This window comes from Hibiscus syriacus, unplaced genomic scaffold, assembly GCF_006381635.1.
Source record: "Hibiscus syriacus cultivar Baekdansim isolate YM2019G1 unplaced genomic scaffold, ASM638163v2 tig00111402_pilon, whole genome shotgun sequence".
In the NCBI taxonomy this organism is placed as follows: Eukaryota; Viridiplantae; Streptophyta; class Magnoliopsida; order Malvales; family Malvaceae; genus Hibiscus; species Hibiscus syriacus.
In genome coordinates this window covers 1869796-1893590 of record NW_024063082.1, presented here as the reverse complement: position 1 = coordinate 1893590, position 23795 = coordinate 1869796, and the positions used below count along the sequence as shown (strand labels likewise).

Below are 23795 nucleotides of genomic sequence, written 5' to 3'. Positions count from 1 at the left end.
AACTTAATTATTTTGAATTTGTATTACTTGTGAAATTAAAATGAAAATATGTATAAGATTAAAATGTAGATATAGGATATTCAATGAAACGGCAATTGGGTCCAATTTTGAGGACATTCAAATGTTGTGACAAAAGTCATGAGAAAATGAATGATAAATGGACCGACCTGACACGTAAATAACAATGTGCATTAATACAATGATTTGGTCTGCTACAGACATCACTTAGCTTTGGGAGCACATAAAATGTTGCAGTGTTTTTCTTTTATTTACTGATGATTAGCGTTAAAACCTTCTACAAATAAAGAAAGTTATTTACATTAACTTGATATTTTACACACCATTTTCTCATCAAAGAACATTCAATACCCATAGATCCACAATATCGCCGGTGGTATGATCCAATCACCTATTCCATCTGCACTCGCAAGGTAGGTATGGCAGGACCCATTATTGCTCCAAAAATTAATGAAATTCACACACTGCTTATGCACCTCAATGCCCTCCAAGTAGGGGTGGGGTGTTATGGTTGATTAACCGTACATTTTAGCTAGCTTAAACGGTTTCATGTTAATCTGAACATCCCTACCTACAAGTAGCGCAAATATACAACAAATTTTCACCAACAGTGGCGTCCCATTGCTGACCTTAATTAACTATTATAAAGCACAATCTGAATCTGATTCAAAAAGGAAAAATAAATCTTATAAAAAAATTACACGGAATCTTATAACCTTAAAGAGCCCCCAGAATTCATTTTTCACGATGATACCATTACAGTAGAGTACAGTAGAGTATGATACTAAAACAAGACCCAAACCACCACCACCGCCAGCAGTAGCGAGATGGCATACAAGATATGTTACTCCTCTCCCACGACATATTCTACAAGATGTGACATTACCTAACAAAATTACCAGCAAAATGACCAAAACATGACAGCAACTGGGGAGGAAGAGGTGATGCCTATTTTTGGTTAGAATTTCTTCACCGATGCCTACAAACACAGTGCACACAATTTCGACTCCGACTCTTTCAACACTTAAGATTAACAGAAAAATATAAGTAAACCCAATAGAAAAAAATAGTCCCTATGATTGAAAGGGAAGCTCTGCTACTATTAGACGCTTGAACAACTAAAAAGAAATGAGAGTTTATCAATCCCATGCACTGGCAACATTTGCACCATAGCCTCCACCATACCCGCCTGCATTGTTGCCTCCACCATAGTAATCTGATCCGCCCCTATTGAAAGATGAATCTCTCCGAAAGTCACGGCTACCAAATCGGCCTCCTCCAGGGCGACGATTCCTCCCTCCAAATGAACGAGCTGCACACCGAGTGAGCCAAGCAGGCACCTCTTGGTTTGCTTCCTGCATTAGATCAGCTAATGACTTCGCCAAAGATGCATTGTTATCATTGAAGAAGGCTGTGGCTAAACCAGTTTTGCCTGCACGCCCTGTTCGTCCAATTCGATGAACATAGTCATCAATATCATTAGGAAGGTCAAAGTTGACCACATGGGCAACATGAGGAATATCAAGACCACGAGCTGCCACATCAGTAGCTACTAGGATCGGGGTAGCACCACTCTTAAACGACCGTAATGCTTGTTCCCTTTCCTGCAACATACACAATGAACTGGTATCTTAACAAGAGGTACCTTACAGTTACAAGAGTAGAAAAAATAGACAAACACCCCTATATGAAGAATTGCTAAAAATATGTAGGAGGCAGAGAAGATGACAAGTGTCAAATCTAAAGGATAAAGAAAATGATAAAGAAATCCAATTACAACCATATGCACACTTGCAGCTACACTTTGCATTTCAATGCATTACTCGAAAATTAATATGCAAGTTAATTCTTGGCATCCATCAACAGATATTTTGATTATTCATATACATTAAAAGATTGATATATAAGTCCCCAGAAAAATTGTTAAAAGCTCCATACAGAACAATAATCAAGTATAGCATAGGTTATAAGTTATACAAAGAGTAGAATAGTGACCACTACCCAACCAATGCATAATTAGGGACGGTGAGCATAAGAGGATTAAAAAAGGAATCTAAAAAGCGGGGGGTGCAGTGATCTCATCCAATCAGGAGATAAAAAGGAAAAACACCAAAAGCACTCATGATGGCTTTGCTAAGAATCATGGACCAACTCCCAACTCAAAACTAAAAGATTTGCAATTTGCTCACCCTCCCAACACAAGTTGGCACATATAACAACAGGACAATTGCAGTAAGCTGCAAATACTCATCATGCTTGCAGCAACTCCCCAAATACAAATATAAAGCTCTAACGGAAAACAAAGAAGCCACAACCAAACATTTGGGGGGTTAAACTACACTTTTATCTTTTATACTAAAATTTCAATTTAAAACAAGAACCATGCATAAAAAGTACAAAAAGAAAATGAAAACATGTATATTTACCTGCTGGCTTCTATCACCATGAATGGTAGTTGCAGGAAAACCATTCATGCAGAGCCAATGTTCTAACGAATCAGCTCCTTTTTTTGTCTCAACAAAAACTAATGTAAGAGCTTGCTGCAAGATTAAAATAAAAGGTTATCTAATAAGAAAGCTACAGTCAAATTCCCAAAACCAAAAATAGACGATTTACATTAGAGCTAATCTGATTCATACAGGAATTCCAATTAACATCATTAGGATAAAGTATCACAAGTCCGAAACTTTAGTACCTTGCCCTGGGCACCATTTGCTCTCTGAGCATGAAGAAGGTCCATAAGGTGACTTCTTTTGTCTGACTCTTGAACAAATTCTACTCTTTGGGCAATCAAATCAGTACTTGAACCAACTCGACCCACAGCCAAGAAAATATAATTTGCTAGAAAATCAGAGGCCAGTCTCTGCATGCAACAATAACAGAAGGGTAAATAGTTACCAAAAAACTAGGTTCGCAAGATCCAAATAGTATTCAAAGGTAAGTACAAGTTTGGTTGCAGTTTTTTTTTTTTTTGGGCGGGGGGGAGGCGATTTTGGTTCTAATTTAAGTGGCAAGAATGTAATGGAGTTTCACTAAAGAACTTTTTTAGCTGTAGAGCTCCCTTTTACCAATAAAAAACTAAAATTCCAACGCAAATAATGCAAATGTAACTAAGAATAATCTTATATAATCAGAGTATAGAACTCCAGCGTATAGAGAGAAAGTGCATGAGCTATGCATTGAAAACTGATAAGAAAATGATCAATTGTTTAAATCCTAGCAGGGCTTTTTTACAAAGATAGGATCAACCTGTATCTCTCTTGGAAAGGTGGCACTGAATAGCATTGTTTGTCTAACACCAGGTGAAGGCATGTCCATTTGCTCCACAATCTTTCTTATTTGAGGCTCAAAACCCATATCCAGCATTCTGTCTGCCTCATCCAGGGCCAAATACCTGATCATATGTAGAGAAACTCTAGCCCTCTCTAGCAAATCTACCAACCTTCCAGGTGTTGCTACAAGAATATCGACACCTCTCTCTAGCTCCCTCAGCTGTTCAAATCAAATACCATCAACTTAAACAAACAGAAATAAATTTCAAACATACAGTTTAAGTAAAAAAATGGTGACCCAGAATTAGACATTAAAATGATACCAGAGTGTCAAAATGATACAAGAATATCAAATATTCGAAGAAGAAAGTACCTCACACTCTTTCAGGTAAGGGGCATCTGATAAGTGCCTAGGTGGTGTGTTTTTCTTTAGAGAAGGTAGGGATAAAAATAACTGTTCTCTTTTTCTTTTAATTTTTTCATTAGACCTAACTTTACTATTAAGGACGGGGATACAATCAAACAGAGAATGTATTACATATTGATCGACAAAAGAATTGCATGTTTTGTAGATAAATTACACCACTGTATAGATTTTGTTATCATGATTATATATCTTAATCTTATCATACACACATACAAAAACACTTTTTTGTGCCTTTCACGACAGGCAATATAAGGATTCTAGCAATTGGAGTGCACCTTGCATCCTTAACAACACTGGGATGAACATATAAACTTATTATTATTATTTTTTTGAATTAGAACATATAAACTTAAAATATGCTAAAGAAATCTACTATTTGTCCCAAGAGCAGAAGGTTTCACCTTGACCAGCAAAATTAAGAGTGAAACTCTTTATTAATAAAAGGGATTAGTGCATCAAAACAGTAGCACTACTACATTAGGAAATTCTGATTAATGTAAACGAAAGGTAAACTGAAAATAAAGAGAAATAGAGAGAAAAGTTACCTGCTGGTTAATAGGAGCACCTCCATAAGCAACAACCACCTTAACACCTGTTTGATAAGAGAACTTCCTGGCTTCCTCATGTATCTGCAATAATTGTCACTGAATATAAATTCCAAGTTATTAATAGAAGCACATCATCTGAATTTTCAAAATATGGCACCCACTTGCATTGATAGCTCCCTGGTAGGAGAGAGAATAAGAGCTAATGGGAATACTGTGCGTGCTCGTAATGGTTTTTGTGGAACAGGACCTCTCATAATTCCACTGATAATTGGAAAACAAAAGGCAGCTGTCTTTCCTGAACCAGTCTGAGCACATGCCATCAAATCCCTTCCTGCAAGTGAAATTGGGATGGCATACCGCTGAACAGGTGTCGGCTTCACATACTTGCACCTTCGGATATTTAGATTCAGAGCTTCACCTAAGTCAATCTCAGCAAAAGTATTAACGGGTGGTGGCACATTGTCACCACTTGTCTCCACGGGAATGTCTTCATAGGCATCAAAGTTGATTCCAGTATTCTCTTGCTCATTAAACACCTGCTCTGTATCATCATTTCCAAATGGATTAACTTCCCTATCTCTCCCACGATCCCAACCACCACTTCTGCCACCCCATCCACCAGGTCGAACACCACTACCACCATATCCAGATCGGTTGTTATAATCATTCCTAGGAGCAGCCCAACGTGATCCCCCTTGTCCAGGTCGATCACTATTTGAAGCAGGGCCACTGGAAGTAGGAGCAGATGGTTCTGCAGATGGCGGACGATTACGGAGATGTGGAGGAACATAAGCAGGTCTCCCACCACCCGAAGTGGAACCAGCAACTTTGCGGCTATCAGAAGAATAACCAACACCTCCATTCTCAGCTGCAGAATTTGCAGCCAAATCAGCCCATGATGTTCGTGTAGTCATTACAATTCACACGCACCCAATATTCCAAGTTTTTCAACAAAACCCTTTTTAGTCAAATCCACCAAGTTAACTTTCCCAATATGAAATTTATCAAACCTGAACAAATCATAAAAAAAACATAAACAAATCAAAACAAATGATGCAATCGTATCTTACTTCATTAATCATCCAAATGCAGCACGCTAATGTAAACCATCATCTCGAAGAAATAGGGAATAAACCCCGAAACTTATTATACAAAACAGAAACAATGATTTATTCGATTGGTTGGGGGGGGGGGGAGTTCCCTCTGCCACATAATCAACAAACAAAAAACCCAAGTGCAAATTTATCATGAAATCTGTTAAAAAATTCTATTAAAATAAAATAAAAAATGAAACAAAAATCGATCTACTAATACCTTAGAGCAGGAATCAAAAAGAAAATACAAACACCTCATAAAGGATTCAAATGCACAGAGAAATTTAACTAAAAATTACATACCCAGAGAGAGTAGCGAGGAAGAGAGAGATGGGAACCTCAGAATGAGCAAACCCCGAAATCTGTCGTTGAAAATAATTAAGATCCGAACAGAATAATAAAGGAAAAAAAGAACCCTAATCGTTAAGCAGACACAAGCCGAGAAGAAGAAATATAAGACGAAGTTTTTATTTTTTCAAAAACTTCCTTTTATTCTCTCTAATTTCTGTATATTTTAATTATTCATATTTTATTCTTTTTTCCTTTACTTATTGACAAAGTTTCTTCTCGCTTTGTCTCTGCAATGGACGGATTTTGAATTTTAGATTTTATTTTAAATTAGATTCAATTTAAAAAGTTAAACAAAATGACAAAAATAAATAAATTAGATATTTCCGTGCAAGATTTGCGGGAAATGAGCGGTCTCAAAACGCAGCCAACTTTGGTATGTTACGCCACTGAATTTACTGCGCTGTAATAAATATCTGGTGGAGTTAGCCCCCCCCCCCCCGATTACTGCTCAAATTACGAATTTAAGATATTTTAATTCCATAATATTTTGTTTTGTTAATTTAATAAATAAAATTTATGGTTAAAAATAAATTAGAAAAACAGTAATCCTTAATGTACAAGTTGTTTCGAGTAGTCAATCACATCATTCTGTTGACCTAATTGATTTTCTACTGAAGTCGAAAGCAAGTAAAATGTAGGGTAAACCATCAGTTCACGTTATTTCAATATGAAATACAACGACAATATTATTCAACCGTTTGAAAGATTATGCCCATGTTTGAGCATTTAGCCATCAAAACCAATTCAAACATTTTATGTCCAATTTTTTTTTGTTCTATTTCAGATTATATGTTAACGATTGGACCATTATTTTTCGATTCAATTTAGAGTGAACAAAACACATGAATCTAATTCAATAACATAAAAATTATGATCGATAATATTCTGAAAATATTAAAAGTTTAGAAATCTAAAGTAGTCTAAATACGAGTTTATTGTTTAGAGTTTAGGATAACAATTTAGGGGCAAGAAGAAAATGAATCACACGGCTAGTTCCGTTCGGAACCGGTATTTCCGAAAACGGCAGATCAGATCATTATTATTTGATAAAATGTTGAGTTCAATTTTCGTAGATAAAATCCAATTTCCGGCATTCCGGTGGGTAAAATATGTATGATTCTTGAAGCATTGATGAAGTTGCCAGCCTTCACATCCTGCTTTTGACAGACAGTTCATGCTGTACTTGGTCCCTCAAGACTCTCCTAAGCAATTTGTTAGATGCAGTTCTGGGAAACTCTGGGATGATCTTCACACTGTTCACCTGTGATCAATCAACTATCAATATGTCGTCTCTCTTAATGCAAATGAAAATGAATTTGATTTCGACTTTCGAATCCAAGCATTCGGATTGAGTTAAACGATGATGCTTAGCGAGGAATCCGAACCTTGAACAAGGGGTTGAGGTTGGCTTGAATGGCTTTCGAGAGTACCGTCTTCAGCTTCCCTGGTTGTTGATCAAACCCTTTCTTTAGAACCACGGAAATCACCAACAGTTCTGGACCACCATCAGGTGGTGCCACGCTGACTGCAGCAGTCTCCAAGATGCTTTCATCCGCACGGTCACAAACACGTTCGATTTCAACAGAGCTTGTCTGCAAAGAAGGGAAATTTATGCTTTCAGAAGGAGATCGATGATATCGAGTTCAATCAAACGTTCTCTTGAGGATGGAATACCTTAATGCCGCCAAGATTCATGGTGTCATCAGCCCTTCCTTGAACAACAAGGTAGCCTCCGACCATTCTCTTGAGGATATCCCCATGTCTCCTAAGACGCTGTCAAAGCACGTATCGAACCATGAGGTTATTCGGTCCAAGAATTTGTCAAGGGGTACAAAGCAATCGTTGCTCGAATATTGTTCTAAGGGGACAAAAATTGACCATACCATTCCCTTATATGTTGGCATTCCCTTGAAGTAAACTTTCTCATGATCAGCGTTAAGCAATCTATCAGTTGCTCCAAAGTAGAGAGGGAATAAACCAACTTCACCAACACAGGCTTTATCATCCGGCTGTCACAAAGGTAAATCAGGCTTTATCATACGTGCACACTTATAACCATTTTATAACTTCCGGATAAAGTTCTTACATAGGGAACTCCGTGTTCATCCAAGATAACAAAACTAGTTGCCATCGATGCAGTGCTAAATGCTCCGAAAGCTTGTGGCTGCAGCATACTCGCTGTGATGTAACTTGATGCTAGCTCTGTGCCTCCGCAACATTCAAGAACGGGCTTGTAGTAAGATTTCGAGGATAGCCAAAGGTCATCATCGACATTAGAGGCTTCTCCGGTGCTAGCAAAAGATCTGAAGTAGAAAACAGTGGAGTCTCTTTTACAAGAATTATAACTAATGCAAAAGTTGTTTTTGGATAAGGGAAAGAAGGTTTACTTTATCTTTGTCCAGTCCAAGCCTTCCATACACTTTGTATTTTTCCAAGTTTTCACTAAACTCGGAACTGTGCCCAAAACTGTTACTCCTGCATCCTGAACAAATTTTCCGAAACCACGGCCCAAAGGAGATCCATGATAGAGAGCAAGGGTTGCACCAGTTAGAAAGCAAGAGAAGAGTAAAATTGGTCCCATCACCCATCCGAGATTCGTTGGCCAGCAGTAAACATCTCCAACTCCAACATTGATGTGAGCTAATGCTTCAGAAGAACAGTGAATAGGCGAACGTTGTGTCCATGGAATAGCTTTCGGTTCTCCTGGTTAAGTTCAATAAATATGCTTGAAAATATTCAAACCAGTAAAGGGAATGTGTACATGTAAAACCATAAATCAAGTGACAAATTTCCCCACCTGTGGTTCCAGAAGAGAATAGTATGTTAATTGCAGAATCTATTGGTAGATAAGCTGGAGTGAAATGGGTTGGTCTACAACAGAGATAATGATGTAATTAAATACTTACATAGCAACATTATGTAGTTATGTACAAGTATACTAACTCCAGAAAATATGATATTTTCGGTTCTGTGACGATAACGGTAAAGGACTGATTACTTAAAATACAAACAGATTAAACTGCTCTCAATTAGATGCAATTGCAGACATTACATACCTTGGATGCAGATTGCCATGGGCAAGAAAATCTTTCCATGATATATCTTGTTCTCTTAATTGAATACCGACGTCGTTCCCAGACACAGGGAGCACAATAGCTTTATGTGGAGAAGCCTCTACAACTCGACTGCATGGTTAAGACAAACAGCCATGAATACCAAAAGTGATGATATACAGATCAACACTAATGCCCTTAAACTTGTATTTGGAAGGCATTTAACCGATCGAAAGCCTGCTGATAAGATCGAGAGACACTTAAAATTTTCTTGGTGAGGAAAGTGAAATCAATGCTGGTCAAATCATTCAGAAAATGACCATATGATCGGTTACTAATCATTCTCACATAAACTAGGTACCAGTACCACAACTTTCCCCTCTATTACATTTCATACCAGTAGAAAGCATAAGTTGTACATATAGAAGGGCATTTGTCTTCCAAAGGTCATATATAGGAACAAAAACCCAAAAATCTTCACTAAAAAATTGTTTTGAGGAAGTAAAAGTAGTAGACCATTTGTCCTGTACAGCAGAAGGGCAATATCTTCTACCTGTATAAAGGAAACTTTCGACCTCCTCTTAGTATAAAATCCTGAAACCATTGAGAAGGTATTTATCATTTCCAAAACAAAGAATATAGGGGATTAGAATAAGAATCAACAGTTAAATGGAGAAAAGTTAATTGTAAGAAAGCAGAGAAAAGTTTTCTAGCATATGAAAATGCTTAGCTCCGGTCATTGAAACGTGTGAACAACCTTATATACTGAAGTTTCCATCAAAAAATGTAATCTCAAAGCTAAAAGCATTCCAAGTGACATGGAAAATTTTTGTTTGTGTCCTCATAAAAAGATTAAATGACCTACTGAAGTGGAAGAACACCTGAGTGAAGATAGCCTTAGCCTTAGAGACCCGCAAACGCACTGCGATTTCCTTAGCAGCGAAACTATCAGCTATAGATACAACAACAAATCCAGCTAATACTATTGCCAGGTATATAATAACTGCATTTACTGTCATTGGCATATCAATAGCAATGGCATCACCCTTTCTGAAAATTTTCTCTAGTGCATTTGCTACCAACCTGTGAATTAAAAATCAGATGTAGATTCTTCAATAGGAAAAGAAACAACAACATCATAGGATGAATGAAATGAAAGCATACATCACTTGGTCTCGAAGTTGTTTAAGTGTCATACGGTTCACATCGGATTCATCATCGCCTTCGTCTCTCCATACAATCGCACAACTATCATCTTCTTTTCTGGGATGACTTGAGGGTAATAAGCAACATTCAGCAATATTCAAAACCGAACCGGGAAGCCAAATTCCCCCGGGTCTCGAATTGTCAGTGGTATCCAGAATACACTTGGGAGATTCACGAAATGTAACTACAAGTTCTTTTAGAATGATTGGCCAATAAACCTAATTAACAAACGTTCAACCAAGAAAAAAAACAAAACTGGTAAATTTGTTTGAATTGCAACATAATGCTGACATTTACATGAAAAAGGTACAAGGAGAAGAACAACATGAGACTTCAGTAAGTTACCTCAGGATGGTGGGCAGTGAAATCCCGAAAGAGATTAAAACTAGCAATGGGATCCTTGTATGAAGTCCCTAAAAGCGTAGGACCATGAGTTTCCATTATTCGTCCTATGTGTGTAAGTTTAGAATCATGTCTGGGGAAAAAAGGATAAACTTAGTAGAACACATTTACTATCAAGTTGTTCAAGAAGATATGGAAAAAGGAAAGGAAGAGAGAGGAAGGGAGAGATTACAGAGAAGGGAACCAGTAAAGAGGGGGGCCAAGAATGGAAGCATCCCAGTGAGCATAGACGGAGTAGTAGACAAGCTGGTGGAGTGCATGTGGGTAGTTTGGCTTTAGCACTCTTCTGCCCATCACCTCTCTCCACACTTGTCTTGCCCATAACTGGCCTGATCCTCCTGCTTCTGCCTTTGCTTTGGAAACTGCTTGTTTAATGAGTTGGTGGATGTGTTGGGCCTCCTCTATGGTTAATACTCCGCCGCCTGCGCAGCACAGATCGTCGATGCTCACTTGGTCGATGGTGTTTGCTGTCATGGTTGTCCAGTGTCTTTGCCTTCTTCTTCCTCTCCCTTCCCTTTAGACGTAAGACAGCGTTCTCTCTCTCTATGTCACCCGTCTTAATACAAATTAATTAGAGCAATGAAAGATTAGGTAAGGAAAGTGAGTCCAAGACTCCAAGTCCATGGAAGTAAGATGAGCCACGTGAGGTGTACATTTTTGCATCTACCTTCACGAGGACCAATTCCATTTTGGCCCTTACATCAAGGAACTATTCTCACGTGATAATAGTTCATAAAAGGTTTTTTTTATTAGTCTTTAAGGTGGTTATTTATTTAAAATATTTAAATATTCCTATAAACACAGTGTATATACAAACTTTTAAAAATAACTATAATTTCTTAATCATTAAAATCATTTAATTTGTATAATATTTAAAAAAAAATATTCAAATTATTCAATATATATATATATATAATATTGCTTAGACATTATCATAACATAAGAACACCAAATATATATATAACTTAAACATAATAGTAACATATGGCACAATATAAAAATTTAATATTACTATAAATTAAAATTAGTTTAAAATTAATCGACGAGTAAAATATATATTAATGGTTTTTAGTGACATAGACAAGATTATTCAAATTAATATATAACTCTATTAATATATATATATATATATATATAATAAGCTTAGACATAATCATAACATAAGAACACCAAATATATATAACTTAAACATAATCGTGACATATGACACAGTATAAAAATTTAATATTACTGGAAACTAAATTAGTTTAAAATTAATTCAACAAGTAAAATATATATTAATGATTTTCAGTGACATCAATAGACAAGATTATTCAAATATAATATATAACTCTAATCAAATATATATATAATGTAGATTAGACATTATCATAACGTAAGAACTCCAAATATATATAACTTAAATATAATTGTGACATGTGACACGACATAAAAACTAACGTAGGTTAGACATTATCATAACATAAGAAAACCAAATATATATAACTTAAAAATAATTGTGCCATATGACACGATATAAAAACTTAATACTATTGGTTTAAAATTAATTCAACTAGTAAAATATATATGAATGGTTTTCGGTGACATCAATAGACAAGATCACTCCCAGTCCCATACGAAACTGCCAAAGTGAAAAAGGTCCCACCGGGGATTCAAAGTCCAGAACGCTAACCACTACACCTTGGAACCCTGATTTGTCAAGGAATCCTGAATTTGTCTACGTATATGATGTCAATGCTCTTCAGCATAGGTGTCAATTTTGATTTTTTTTTATGTAAAAATTTTATGTAAAATAATATCAAAATTAAAATTGAAACAATTTTAAAAGAATCTATTATTTTCTAAAATTATGATATCATAGTTTAAATCTCTAATTTCTCAACACCATAATCTAAGGGGTGTCATTATTATTTGGATCTTAAAATAAGAAAATAAGAAAAACAATTAAATTATTATACTATATTCTAAATCATGACACATGTTTAAAAGTAATTATCAAATATAAATGGGACATTTAATTTACAAACTACTCAACCTTTAAAGGGTAAATTATTACGTTTCTTATTAAATTTTACACTCTCTTATTTTACTCACTAAAATTTTAATTTACTCACTAAACTTTATAAATTAAATTATTTTACTCACTCAACCCATTAAATTTCTAACTGCGTTTTAAATTCCTACGCAAAATCAAATTTTATTTAAAACGACGTAGTTTTGATTCTTTTAAAAATTTATTTTTCCCATTTCTTCTATTCTTCTTCTTGTTTCACTCTTTTTATCTCTCTCTCTATCTAAACCAATCTAGCACCCTCCCAGAATAGGTCTTGCTCGATTGGCAAGGATAGATTTCTTAAAGAAAAAAATGCTAAAAATTCAATCAATTTTTAAATCATAAACCTAAAATCACCAAACCCAATCCATAAAAAGTGTAACTTTCCAAAATTGAAACTTGTTTCCATGAAAGCTTACCTTAGATGTAGTGGGATTGGAATCGAACCCATCATTGAAGGCAAAACCGTTGGGATTAGAGGAAGAGCAGGCGATAAGAGGGGCTCTGCTGTATTTTTTAGGGTTGATGATGGAAGGGAGCGAAAAGGAGAGATGGAAAGAGAGGGAGGAAAGAGCATATTGGGCTTTGGGATTGAACATGTTTTGGAAGAGAAGAAAGGGGGGGGGAGGGAATAAGAGGAAATAGGGGCGGCTGCCATGTAGATTAAGTTCGGCCATCGTAGCTCTTCCTCTCCTTCGTTCTTTCTCTGTCAATGAAGGTGAAGGAACGACCGGTGATGGTTTGGGGGTTGGGAATGAGGTTTGATTTTAGTTTTTTTTTTTTTACTTTTTATTTTAAAATTGCATTAAATATTAATATTTTGTATTTAATATCAATATGATATGGTATGTTTAATATTAAATTATTCCATGTTATCTAATTGTTAGAAACTTAATGATCGAGTGAGTAAAATAATTTAATCTGTAAAGTTGAGTTATCAAATTAAAAAAATTAAATATTTAGTAAGTAAAATAAGAGAGATAATAAATTTCAGTGAGTAACGATATAATTTATTATTCTTTAAAAGGTTCAATTTAATTATGACTATATTAAATTGAAAGCTAGTTTGAAATATAAAATAATCAAATTTAGAATTTGACCCAAATTATTCACATGTCTAACTATAACTTTTATTTCTTAATTAGAGTTGTCGACAGTCATTTTGGTCTGAGTTTTACATATTAATATATTATTATTACTATTATTAGTATTACTTATTATTATTATTATTAAATTATTATAATTCCAAATAAATGAATCGGGGCCAGTTATAAAGCAAAATACGGAGGCTCGATTATAAGTCCAACCCAACAGATCCAAACTCGGAGACCGAGAAGCATATCAAAACCCAAGAAGGCCCAAAATTGATTAGGGTTTTCCTTATCTTCTCCACCCGCCGTAGTTCTCCAACGTAAGATTTAGACCCATCCAACGGTCCAGGTTTATCCAGCAGAAACCTAGGGTATCATTACGACCCTAGGGCTATTATGGCCGCCGCCTCCAGATGGTCCACTCCGACGTTGCCACGCCACTATCGCCTCACCAGAAGACTCCAAAAGATGAAGGAGGACTGCACACCTCACAACCCTAGGGTGAGTCACCACCATAGCTCCGGTGACTCGCCGGGGTTTTCTCTTTTAACTGGTTACAATGAAGCACCACGGGGCCTATAAAAGGCCATCACCTGCAGGAGAAAGCAGTAGCAAAGAAAAACGAGAGAGATACACACAGACGGAGAGAAACTAACATTAACAAGAGATGAGAAACAAGACAGAGAGACACACAACAACACACAAACATAAACAGAGAGACCGAACGGCAGCAACCAACAGAGTATTCGAAAGCGAGAAAAAGAGAAGAATAAGAGCCTTACCCTCGAAGCATCGCCCGTCATCAGAAGCTACAAACGTCACCAGAGAAAATATTTTTCGAAGGTAAAATTTGTAGATCTATTTCGATAGGATAGTTTTCGGTTGAAAACAATGTCGGATTAGTGTTTTTAGGGTTAAGAGGAGTATTCAGAGAGCTTTTGATGTTTTCCGGCCACCGTTTGGTGGTGTCAGTATCGGCCAGTAATCGACATCCCTTCGGTGGGAGGTCTTTAGAGAGAAGCAAAAGAAATTAGATATTTTGGCCCTTTAGGCCAGTTAAAGGCTATTTATACCTTTCCGAACGACGTCGTTTTAGGGAGTGACCTCTATGTAATTTCAAGAAGGGAAAAACCTCGACTGCAATCCCTATAATTTATAATTCTTTCATTTTGGTCACAAAATCAAGTTTTTGTGCATTTTAATTTTGTCTTCGCATTTTATTTTATTTCTTTTTAGTCCTTGCCATGTTTTTGTATATATTAGTTAAAATAGCATATTTAGTCCCTATTATTTTAATAATTTATATTTTAACACGTATAATTATTTATGATTAAATAACACTGTTAATAGCTATATTTCATGATATTTCGAATTATGACCATTAATTTAGATATTTTACAATTTGATCCACGAGCTTTAATTTTTTTATTATTTTGAATAAATAGGATTATTTACATTTATAGTACTTCATATATTAGGTATTTGTAGTAGTAATCTAGATATTTTATTTGTATAATTTAATAATTAAATTAAATTCATATTTATAAATTTTACTACAAAGACAAATAATTAATAAACAAATGTATCAATTTTGGGCGTTGTGGGGTGTTAATCCTTCCCCACGCGTAACCGACTCATTTTTGGTAACAGACCCTTTTTGCGTTATTTTAATATTATTTTTTTTATAAATTTTATTAAAATAACATAGCATTTTTGGTAACCAATCACACCTCGATAAATGATTGATAGTGACTCCTCAAATTATGCTTTATCTGATTCAAAAAAGAAAAACACTTACTTTTTCGAGACGAGATTTAAAAAGCAATGACATTTGTTTTCGCCGGAAAAATACCGTCTCGACAAGAGTTTAAATTCAAATAAACTCAATTTAAATATGATAAATTTTATCTAACTCAAGCCATCAACTTACATTTTATTATTTCAGTATAAAAAATACAAATTCACACCCAACTATAAAAATTAACCACTTGTATCAAATATATAATCAATAATTGGTATCTTGTATTTGAAAATAGATCTGATTGGGTAATAAATAACATATATTTTTGAATAAAAAAATAATATATTTATTCAAATGAATGTCATTTATATTTTATCATGATTGTTGATGTGTTATTTTGTTAATTTTTTTCATCTATATAGGTCTTTGTTTTTTATCATAATTTATCGACTATTTAATTTTAGATGAAATATTTTAACGAGTGAAACAAATAAAATAAAGTATAAATATGTAAGAAAAATATCGCGAGATTAAATAATGAAAGATTATAAGCCTTCAATCTAAAGAGATGAGCAAACTACGTATGAAAGTGGTAAGATGTGTTAATCTCTCATTGAGATAATAAATGACCTTTGGTATTAATCTCACAGCTAAACGCATTAATTGTTTTAGGGCAGGCGGTCACATTGAGCATAGCCAAAGATTTGGGTGCAGAATTAAATGTTTTTTTTCTGACCTAAATTAATTAACTAAAATCAGTTCATCACCTATTGATTAGCATAAACCAGAAGCAAAAGGTTGAATTAGGTCTGCATCTCTCGCACCAGACATCACAACGTGGTCGAACTGAAACGACGACGCATAATCATCGACATCTCGTACGGTGCAGTACCCAATCTTTAAATCTAGTTTGCATGGAGATCCCCAAAATGACAGTCGTATTCCGTCCGTCCCGACGATTCCCCTCGTGATTTCCTGACCTTTATTTATTCCCAATTCCTTAAAAACATTATAGTATAATCTCTAAAAGTAGATATGGAAGATGGACCGACAGCCAAAGCCTTCGGGGCCTCACCCAAATTGCCTCAAAGATTTGCTTTTCAATCTCAAATCTAAACTTCACCCGAATTGTTTTTGTTCTGTTTTGTGAGTGATGGGGCACGTTGCCGATAACTAAATTATGTGTACATTTTTGGGGTGACAAATGTTGAATTAAGATCTTTCATGTTCAAACATTAATGATTTATTTATGTGTATGTGTATAGATTACATGCATGTTCGTGCTGGCATGCACTTACATTATGTATATACCTAGTTTTCAATTATAAGTGGGTATTTATTTGCCACCGTTTTTATATCTATGGGTTACTTTAAATTATTTATAATAAAAAGTTTAACAGATACCAATCTGTTAAAAAAATCATGTACAGATAGTTGGAAGATGGTCTGAATAGTTATTTGTAAAATGGTGGGTTTGTGGAGAAAATAATGGATGGACTTCTCACTTTTCTAGGTTGTTTTTTCTAGTTAAATATTTTATCGGTATAAAATTCTAATTTATTACACTAGTCTCAAGTTAAAAAGAAAAAGCGATAATAAAATTTAAAAGAAGTGATGTTATATATATCATTTTAAAAGATGATAACGATCTCATAATAAATGATATCAAAATGATATTTTAATTATATGATTTTATATCAAATAATAATTAGTGGAGTAGATAAAGTGAATCAATTACGAACATGATCTTGTAATAATAACATCCCGAGATTCGATGGTAAAGAATGTCACTCTCCCATTCTAAAGAGGGAGACGAATTATCTAAAAAAGTGATAAAATACATTAATTTTACATCATATTCATAAATTCTTATATATGAAAAACATGTGGTACTTTACGTATCATATCAAACCTATATTTTGAGGAAGAGTTAACAATCTTGTAACATCTTTTTAAACTAGAATATTTGGATGATTAATCAAACTCTAACTAAACCAATCCCAAATTTTACATAATCCTTTTCGTATTACATTAATTTATAAAATTAAATCAATTTTAATAATATTTTTTATGAAATTATGGAAATTATAATATATATATATATATATATATATATAACATTTATAAAATTAGAATATATAAGGCATAATCTTTCAAAATTATAAATTGTAATTTCAAAATATAAAAACTTATAAGATTAAAATAGAGTGTAATTATTATCTAATAGTTATATATGGGTATAATGTTAAAATTAATCTTAAAAGTTCATTAAAATGATCATTTTGATCATTGTTCTTTTTGTTTTGGAGCATTTTGGCCATCAATATCTCATTTAAGGAAAAAATACCCTTAATATTTGAGTAAAATAGTCACTTTGCCCTTATTTTTTTCTAAAATATTTTGACTCTCATCTTTTTATTTGATGATTAAAAAGCCCAAAAATTGGAGTGTTAACTATTTGTTAACTAACATTTTCTATTTATATAAGGGGTTTTTTGTCTCAATAAAACGTCAAGGTCAAAATGCTCCAAATAAAAAGAATAGGGACTAAAGTAACTATTTAATCAAATGTTATTAGTCTTTTTTGATATTATGCCTATATATATATTAAAATTAACTGTAATACCTCAAATTTAAATTTCAAATATTATGAAATAATTAAACGGATTTAGTGATTAAAGAGAGTGTTGTTCACTCTAAAGATTTAAGGTTCGAACAATTACGTCGGTAGGCAATTTGTACATTGTCAATGTAATAAATATTCTAGACAAATATTATATTATAATCACTCAATTTATTTAAATAAAAAAACTCGTATCCAACCTAATATTATTCTTTAGAAGAAAAAAAACCATTCTGACCGAACACAATCCTCCAATAATAAGTCATAATACATTTATGATAAATAAGAAAAGCTTCAACCGGATGCATGCTTCCTGCATGCCTGAGATTGAATTCCAATCATATAAACATATATATTATTTTCAGATCATAGTTTCTGCGTTTGTTTTCTTTTCCAGCATGATCTAAAGTGCAAAAGTAAAATCCGATGAGCAGCCTCTCCCTTTCACTATTGCTTTCCCACATCGGTTACACTTTAAAACTCAATTACATACAAATATTTCTAATAAGCAGCCTAACCAGTCCACGTGTCTGAAATGAAACAAGGACATAAGCCGTATTTAGGTCACTAAACTTTGTAAGTAGCTGTCTGCCTGTCTCAATATATTCAAAATATATAAGTCATCGTCTCTGTCGCTTCAGTTTCTGCATCCAGGTTTCAAGCACTGTCTTCTATGGTCAATAGATAGAAGAAAACAAACAAACAAACAAACTGAAATAATAGAGAGAAATCTCAAGTGCCCTATTTTTTGTTTGTTTCAGAGAGATGGGTGTTGCTTTGCCTTCCCCATTTGCCAAATGCAGCGATGTGGAAGATGCTTTAGAATCAGTAGCTGTGAACTCCATTAGTTTTGGAGATGACAGTGCCAAAACACTTGTTGGATCTATAAGTTACCAGAGTTTAGATTCAGAGCCAGTGATGTTTTTATCAGCTGGCTCTGGAAATATGATATTGGAAGGATCCGTTGGGTTTAAAGCAGAGAATTTGACCATTGAGGCACCAGTTTTGGATCCCAGCAATCCACAGGATGGAGCAGCAGTAAGCTTGCCGAAAGTATACAATAGTTTTCGAACAAGGAGAAAGCTTGCAGATTGTGCAGTACTTGTGGAGCAGACATGGTGTGTGTGTGTGTATACACATTTTTATGCTGAACTTTTTTGTTTTATTTTTCTAATGCAATTATTTGTTGTAATGTAGGTGGAGGCTCTTGGATTTTGTAGAACTTAAGAGGAGCTCTATATCGTTTTTCGATACAGGTAAACACGAAACCGCCATCTCGCGTTGGTCGAGAGCAAGAACAAGGGCTGCCAAGGTTGGAAAAGGTTTATCAAAGAATGACAAGGCTCAAAAGCTTGCCCTGCAACACTGGCTTGAGGCTGTAAGTGAATTTAACTGAAAATGCACTTAGTTGAATTACACTTGTTTTTCATTATCTGTTAGTGATTCTGGTTTCATGTGTTATTCAGATTGATCCGAGACATCGGTATGGACACAATTTACACTTTTATTATAATCAATGGCTACATTCTCAGAGTCAAGAACCCTTTTTTTACTGGTGAGTTCCTTCAACTGTTTGTTTTGGTTCATTGGTAACACATTTTTTTTATTCAAAGTTCAAGAAATCGATATCGAAAATTGATGAACTTGTCTTGAAAATGCAGGCTGGACATTGGGGAAGGGAAAGAAGTAAATATAGAAAAATGTCCGAGATCAAAGCTTCAACTGCAATGCATCAAATATCTCGGTCCGGTGGGTCTATATTTCTTTTTGTTCCACCTAAGTTTATATGGATTCGTATTCAAAATCTTACTGAAATAATTATCTGCTATACAGATAGAAAGGAAGCCCTATGAAGTTATTGTGGTAGACGGGAAGTTCGTATACAAGCAAACAGGGAATCTTCTCCATACGATCGAAGAAACATGCGATGCTAAGTGGATTTTTGTCCTCAACACATCGAAGATCTTGTATGTTGGGGTGAAGAAGAAAGGTACATTTCAACATTCTAGCTTCTTAGCCGGAGGTGCTGTAACATCCCAAACTACGGGTTAGTGACCAAATTGCAAAATTTCAGAATTTGATGATAAAAGTAGAATACTTGAATAGTTCAATGATTTAATTGAAGATATTTCCTGAAAGTTGTTAGTAATTATCTAAAGAATTAAAGGGTAAAATGGTAATTTGTCATGAAAGATATTTTTATCCCTTTTATTAAGAGATAAAAACATGAGAAGATGAAAGCATTTCATCTTCTTCTTCCTTTCTCTTCTCCTCCCGTAAGAGCAAGGGCAAAGGTAAGTTTCTTCATTAGTTGATTATTTGTTCAATTCAAGGTTGGGTTTTGATCATTAGATGATAATTAAGCTTAAGGAAAGCTTAATTTGTTCTAAAACAACAAGATGAAAGGTATAGGAGAGATTAAAGATTTTGAGTTCTTGAATCAAATCTTGAAATAGAATTGATAAGTTGAATTTTAAGTTGAATTTGACTTGTCATCTATGAGATTAAGAAGTTAGAAGTGTTAGAATTAAGTTTGAATAACATGGAAAATTTGGTATGATTATTGAATTCTATATGAAGAATAGAATTTTGAGGTTTAAGATGAAATAAATGGATATAAATTAGTTTAAGTATGTATACTTGAGTTAGGAGTATGAAAGGGGATGAAATATGAAAATTTGAAACAAAAATAGTGAATTTTCGTGTAATGAACAGTGATTTCTGGTTTGAATGAAAATTTCCAGATTATGCAGGGGGTACCGAATCCCCCTGGGAGGGGTATCGATTCCCCCTAAATGAAAATTAGAATTATGGTTCATTAAACCGGCTTAAGTTATCAACATCAAGTTTAAGGTTTAGGCTTCTGATAGTTGTTTTGAAATGTTATATTTATGTAGATATTGAGCCTAAACAAGTTCCGGAATAATCAAAGGATTAGGATTGAATCAAAGCAAGGCTAAGGTGAGTGCAATTTAATTGTACTTATGCGATCGAAAAATATTGGCTTGCGATGAGCTAATGACGGAGTTACTATGGTAAGAAGTGACTCCTAAAATGTTATATGATTTTTATGAGTGCATTTTAGTTTATAAGATTATAAGAAATTGGACTTGTGATAAGTCTATTTCCAATAGTTATAGTGTATGGAGTATTGATTATAAAGATGTGAATGACATGAAATGTATACTTGATTATATGAACTGATATGTGCTTATATGTGCTATGAAATATATATGATGATATAAGAATAAGACATGAATCAAATGATATATATGTTTATGTGAATCCATGCAAAGTGATACGAGCTATGTGACATATGAATATGAATTCATATGAAAAGTGATATGAAAGTAAACTACGTGATTATATGCACATGTGATATGTGATCATAAGAGCAATGATATGAGCACATGAATATATGAAGCATAAGAATGATGCCCATGTTATATGATACGAGAGCTATAGGTATAGTTGGCATGCCAAGAGTAGAGGGTCTACGCGGTCCTTCGGGACAAATTCTACGTGGTCCTTCGGGACGTATATGTATTCTTTGGAGCATGTATGAGGTCTTTTGAGACACTTACTTGATCCTTGGTATATGTATATGATTCTTAAGGAATTTATATGTGGTCCTTATGGACAATCTTATATGGCACTACGGTGCAATTCTACGTGGCACTTCGGTGCATTTCTACGCGGTCCTTCGGGACAAATTCTACGTGGCACTTCGGTGCAATTTATATGAGCTGTGGTGACAGCATTTGTGCACAACCTCAGTGTACTCACATACCTTCAGTTCTCACCAGTGTACCATGGGCTAATAAAGATACAATAACAAATACATTATATACGATGCATATGCTTGTGATGATATGAATGGTATTGCATGGATTATAGGATGCTATGTGTTCTAAGATATGTATAGAAATGTTCAACACATGCTTATATGATCACAAGGAAGTAGTAACAATAATATGAGTATTGAAAAGCATGTTAATGATATATGTTCGATATGATATGATAATATTGGCATATGTATACCTTTTGTTTATATGAAATGATAGATGGTTATAGTTTATGTTTTGTATGCCTCACTAAGTCAACAACTTAGCGTGTGATTGTTTCACGCGTAGGTTCCGAGAAGAGGAAGATTGGTAAAAGTTATGCAAGACAGGTCAGTTTTTCCTTTCCAAATATCAGATCAGAAAATAAATGTATAATATGTATTTTGTAACAATGATAGTGGTTGGCATGTAAATAAAGGTTTAAATCCGATATGTTTTAATCGGTTTTGTAAAGTCATACGAATGAGTTTTGTAATGTTTTAATGAGTATATGTAATTAATAATATTCAATTTATTTTGTTAAATAAATTTTGGAAACATAGATGAGAATTTTTATAGTGATGAAAGGTTAATTTTTATAAGTTAATATGTAAATTTCGGAAAATACTGTAGCAGTTACTGTAGCATGAACAGTAACCGCGAGTTTGAACAAAATTTTCCAGTATCTTAAAGGGGAACCGATTCCCTGCTACAGGGAATCGATACCCTCACTGTTCATCGCACTATTCACTATTCACACATTATTTTACTGTTCACAAATACGTATTTTTGAACTCAAAATTTTATAACAAGCACAAGTGAACCATATATGGTCGTATTTTCTTAATATAAATTAAAATGCTCAATTGTTTTGAAATGAAATCATTTTTAAAAGTCAATGTAACATCTCGGACTCGTATTCGGGTCGGGTACGGGTTGGGGTGTTACAGGTGCTACCCGGAAGATTAGTTTTCGACAATGGCATCCTTAAGGTATAGTTATGCATAATATCATTGAGCTGTTACTGGTTTCTTTCAATAGAGGCTTAAAATATATACTTAGGCTTTTACTGTTACTTTGCTCAACAGGTAGTTTGGCCTCACAGCAGTCACTATCGTCCTTTAGAAGAAAATTTTAACGACTTTGTTTCGTTTTTAAGGGATAACAATGTAGATCTTACTAATGTTAAGGTAAAAAAGAAAAGTCTTATATGCTTTGAGTATCATTTTTTGGCAAATGAAACGAATATGCCGAGTGTATGCTGACAATGCTTCTGTAATTACATTCAGATGACTCCAGTGAACGAGGAAGGAAGCTTGTTTGGCAAACAAAGAAGCAGTAACCATCTTAGATGCAACTCATCTGAAGAGGACTTCAACTTTGAAGTTGAAGAGATCAATGTCAAAGGCTCGATCGAAAGGGTAGTTGAATCAGGGGAACAAGAAGTTAGTGCAGCTTTAGCTGAAAACTGACAAACCTTGAGCTGTCAATTAGTGATGATTGTCAATGGAGCTGTTGTGCATAGTTTCCATAATGACAATTTGAGGGATTAGTCTTTGGAGGATGGTTATGTGATGGAGGAGGACACCATTGCTTCAGAACAGGATTCAAAGGTTCAAACAGAAACAAGATTGATGAAAATCGTGTAGATAATGAGGTGGAGGACATTCCTGAAGAATCGAATATCTCAGCAGTTAGGGAAGCAGTTGCCATGCAAGTGGACTACAGGAGCATCCAAGTACGTCCCAGACTGGTTATACGAAGAACAACCCCTCGAAACTCCAATTCCGGGTTTGGCAGCAAGTGGAAACGTCTCAAAGAAGTGCTAGCTTCTAGTAGCCTGAGTTTATCCACGCTCTAAAGACGAAAAAGTTAATGCAGAGAAGCATAAATTCCAGAGTGCAGTAATCTCTTATATTAAAAGAAACACTTGTACCTAACATGCCACAGTCAGAGAGTACATGCTTAGTTAGTTCACTCTTTGGTGTGAATAGAAAAGATGATATAGGCCTTTTCTATCGTTCTTTTCCGAAACGACATCCTGTGTACACATTTTTTTCATTCATCTTGTCTCATAAGATGACATAATAGT

General features: G+C 34.4%; 2 protein-coding genes and 1 pseudogene across 3 annotated transcripts; 1 reads left to right on the top strand and 2 right to left on the bottom strand.

The window, feature by feature from the left end:
• Positions 1 to 734: 734 nt before the first annotated feature.
• LOC120161839 (DEAD-box ATP-dependent RNA helicase 37-like) lies at positions 735 to 5837 on the bottom strand. Of its 2 annotated transcripts, none has more exons than XM_039172045.1 (7): positions 5698 to 5837; positions 4427 to 5275; positions 4263 to 4346; positions 3268 to 3510; positions 2714 to 2881; positions 2445 to 2558; positions 735 to 1622 (listed from the first exon to the last, which is right to left on the bottom strand). In XM_039172045.1, exons 2-7 carry the CDS (start codon positions 5177 to 5179, stop codon positions 1158 to 1160), a joined length of 1827 nt encoding a protein of 608 aa, XP_039027976.1. In that variant the 5' UTR covers positions 5180 to 5275; positions 5698 to 5837; the 3' UTR covers positions 735 to 1157. The 2 variants fall into 2 exon arrangements, with proteins under 2 accessions (XP_039027976.1, XP_039027977.1); XM_039172046.1 differs by having other exon boundaries at positions 5663 to 5824.
• Positions 5838 to 6630: 793 nt separating this feature from the next.
• LOC120162154 (probable acyl-activating enzyme 18, peroxisomal) lies at positions 6631 to 10919 on the bottom strand. Its single transcript, XM_039172328.1, has 14 exons — positions 10544 to 10919; positions 10315 to 10444; positions 9928 to 10187; positions 9645 to 9846; positions 9317 to 9357; positions 8767 to 8895; positions 8508 to 8581; positions 8098 to 8413; positions 7797 to 8013; positions 7594 to 7719; positions 7385 to 7483; positions 7096 to 7302; positions 6818 to 6971; positions 6631 to 6754 (listed from the first exon to the last, which is right to left on the bottom strand). Exons 1-13 carry the CDS (start codon positions 10843 to 10845, stop codon positions 6858 to 6860), a joined length of 2217 nt encoding a protein of 738 aa, XP_039028259.1. The 5' UTR covers positions 10846 to 10919; the 3' UTR covers positions 6631 to 6754; positions 6818 to 6857.
• Positions 10920 to 18599: 7680 nt separating this feature from the next.
• On the top strand, positions 18600 to 23791 carry LOC120162337 (annotated as a pseudogene).
• Positions 23792 to 23795: the final 4 nt, after the last annotated feature.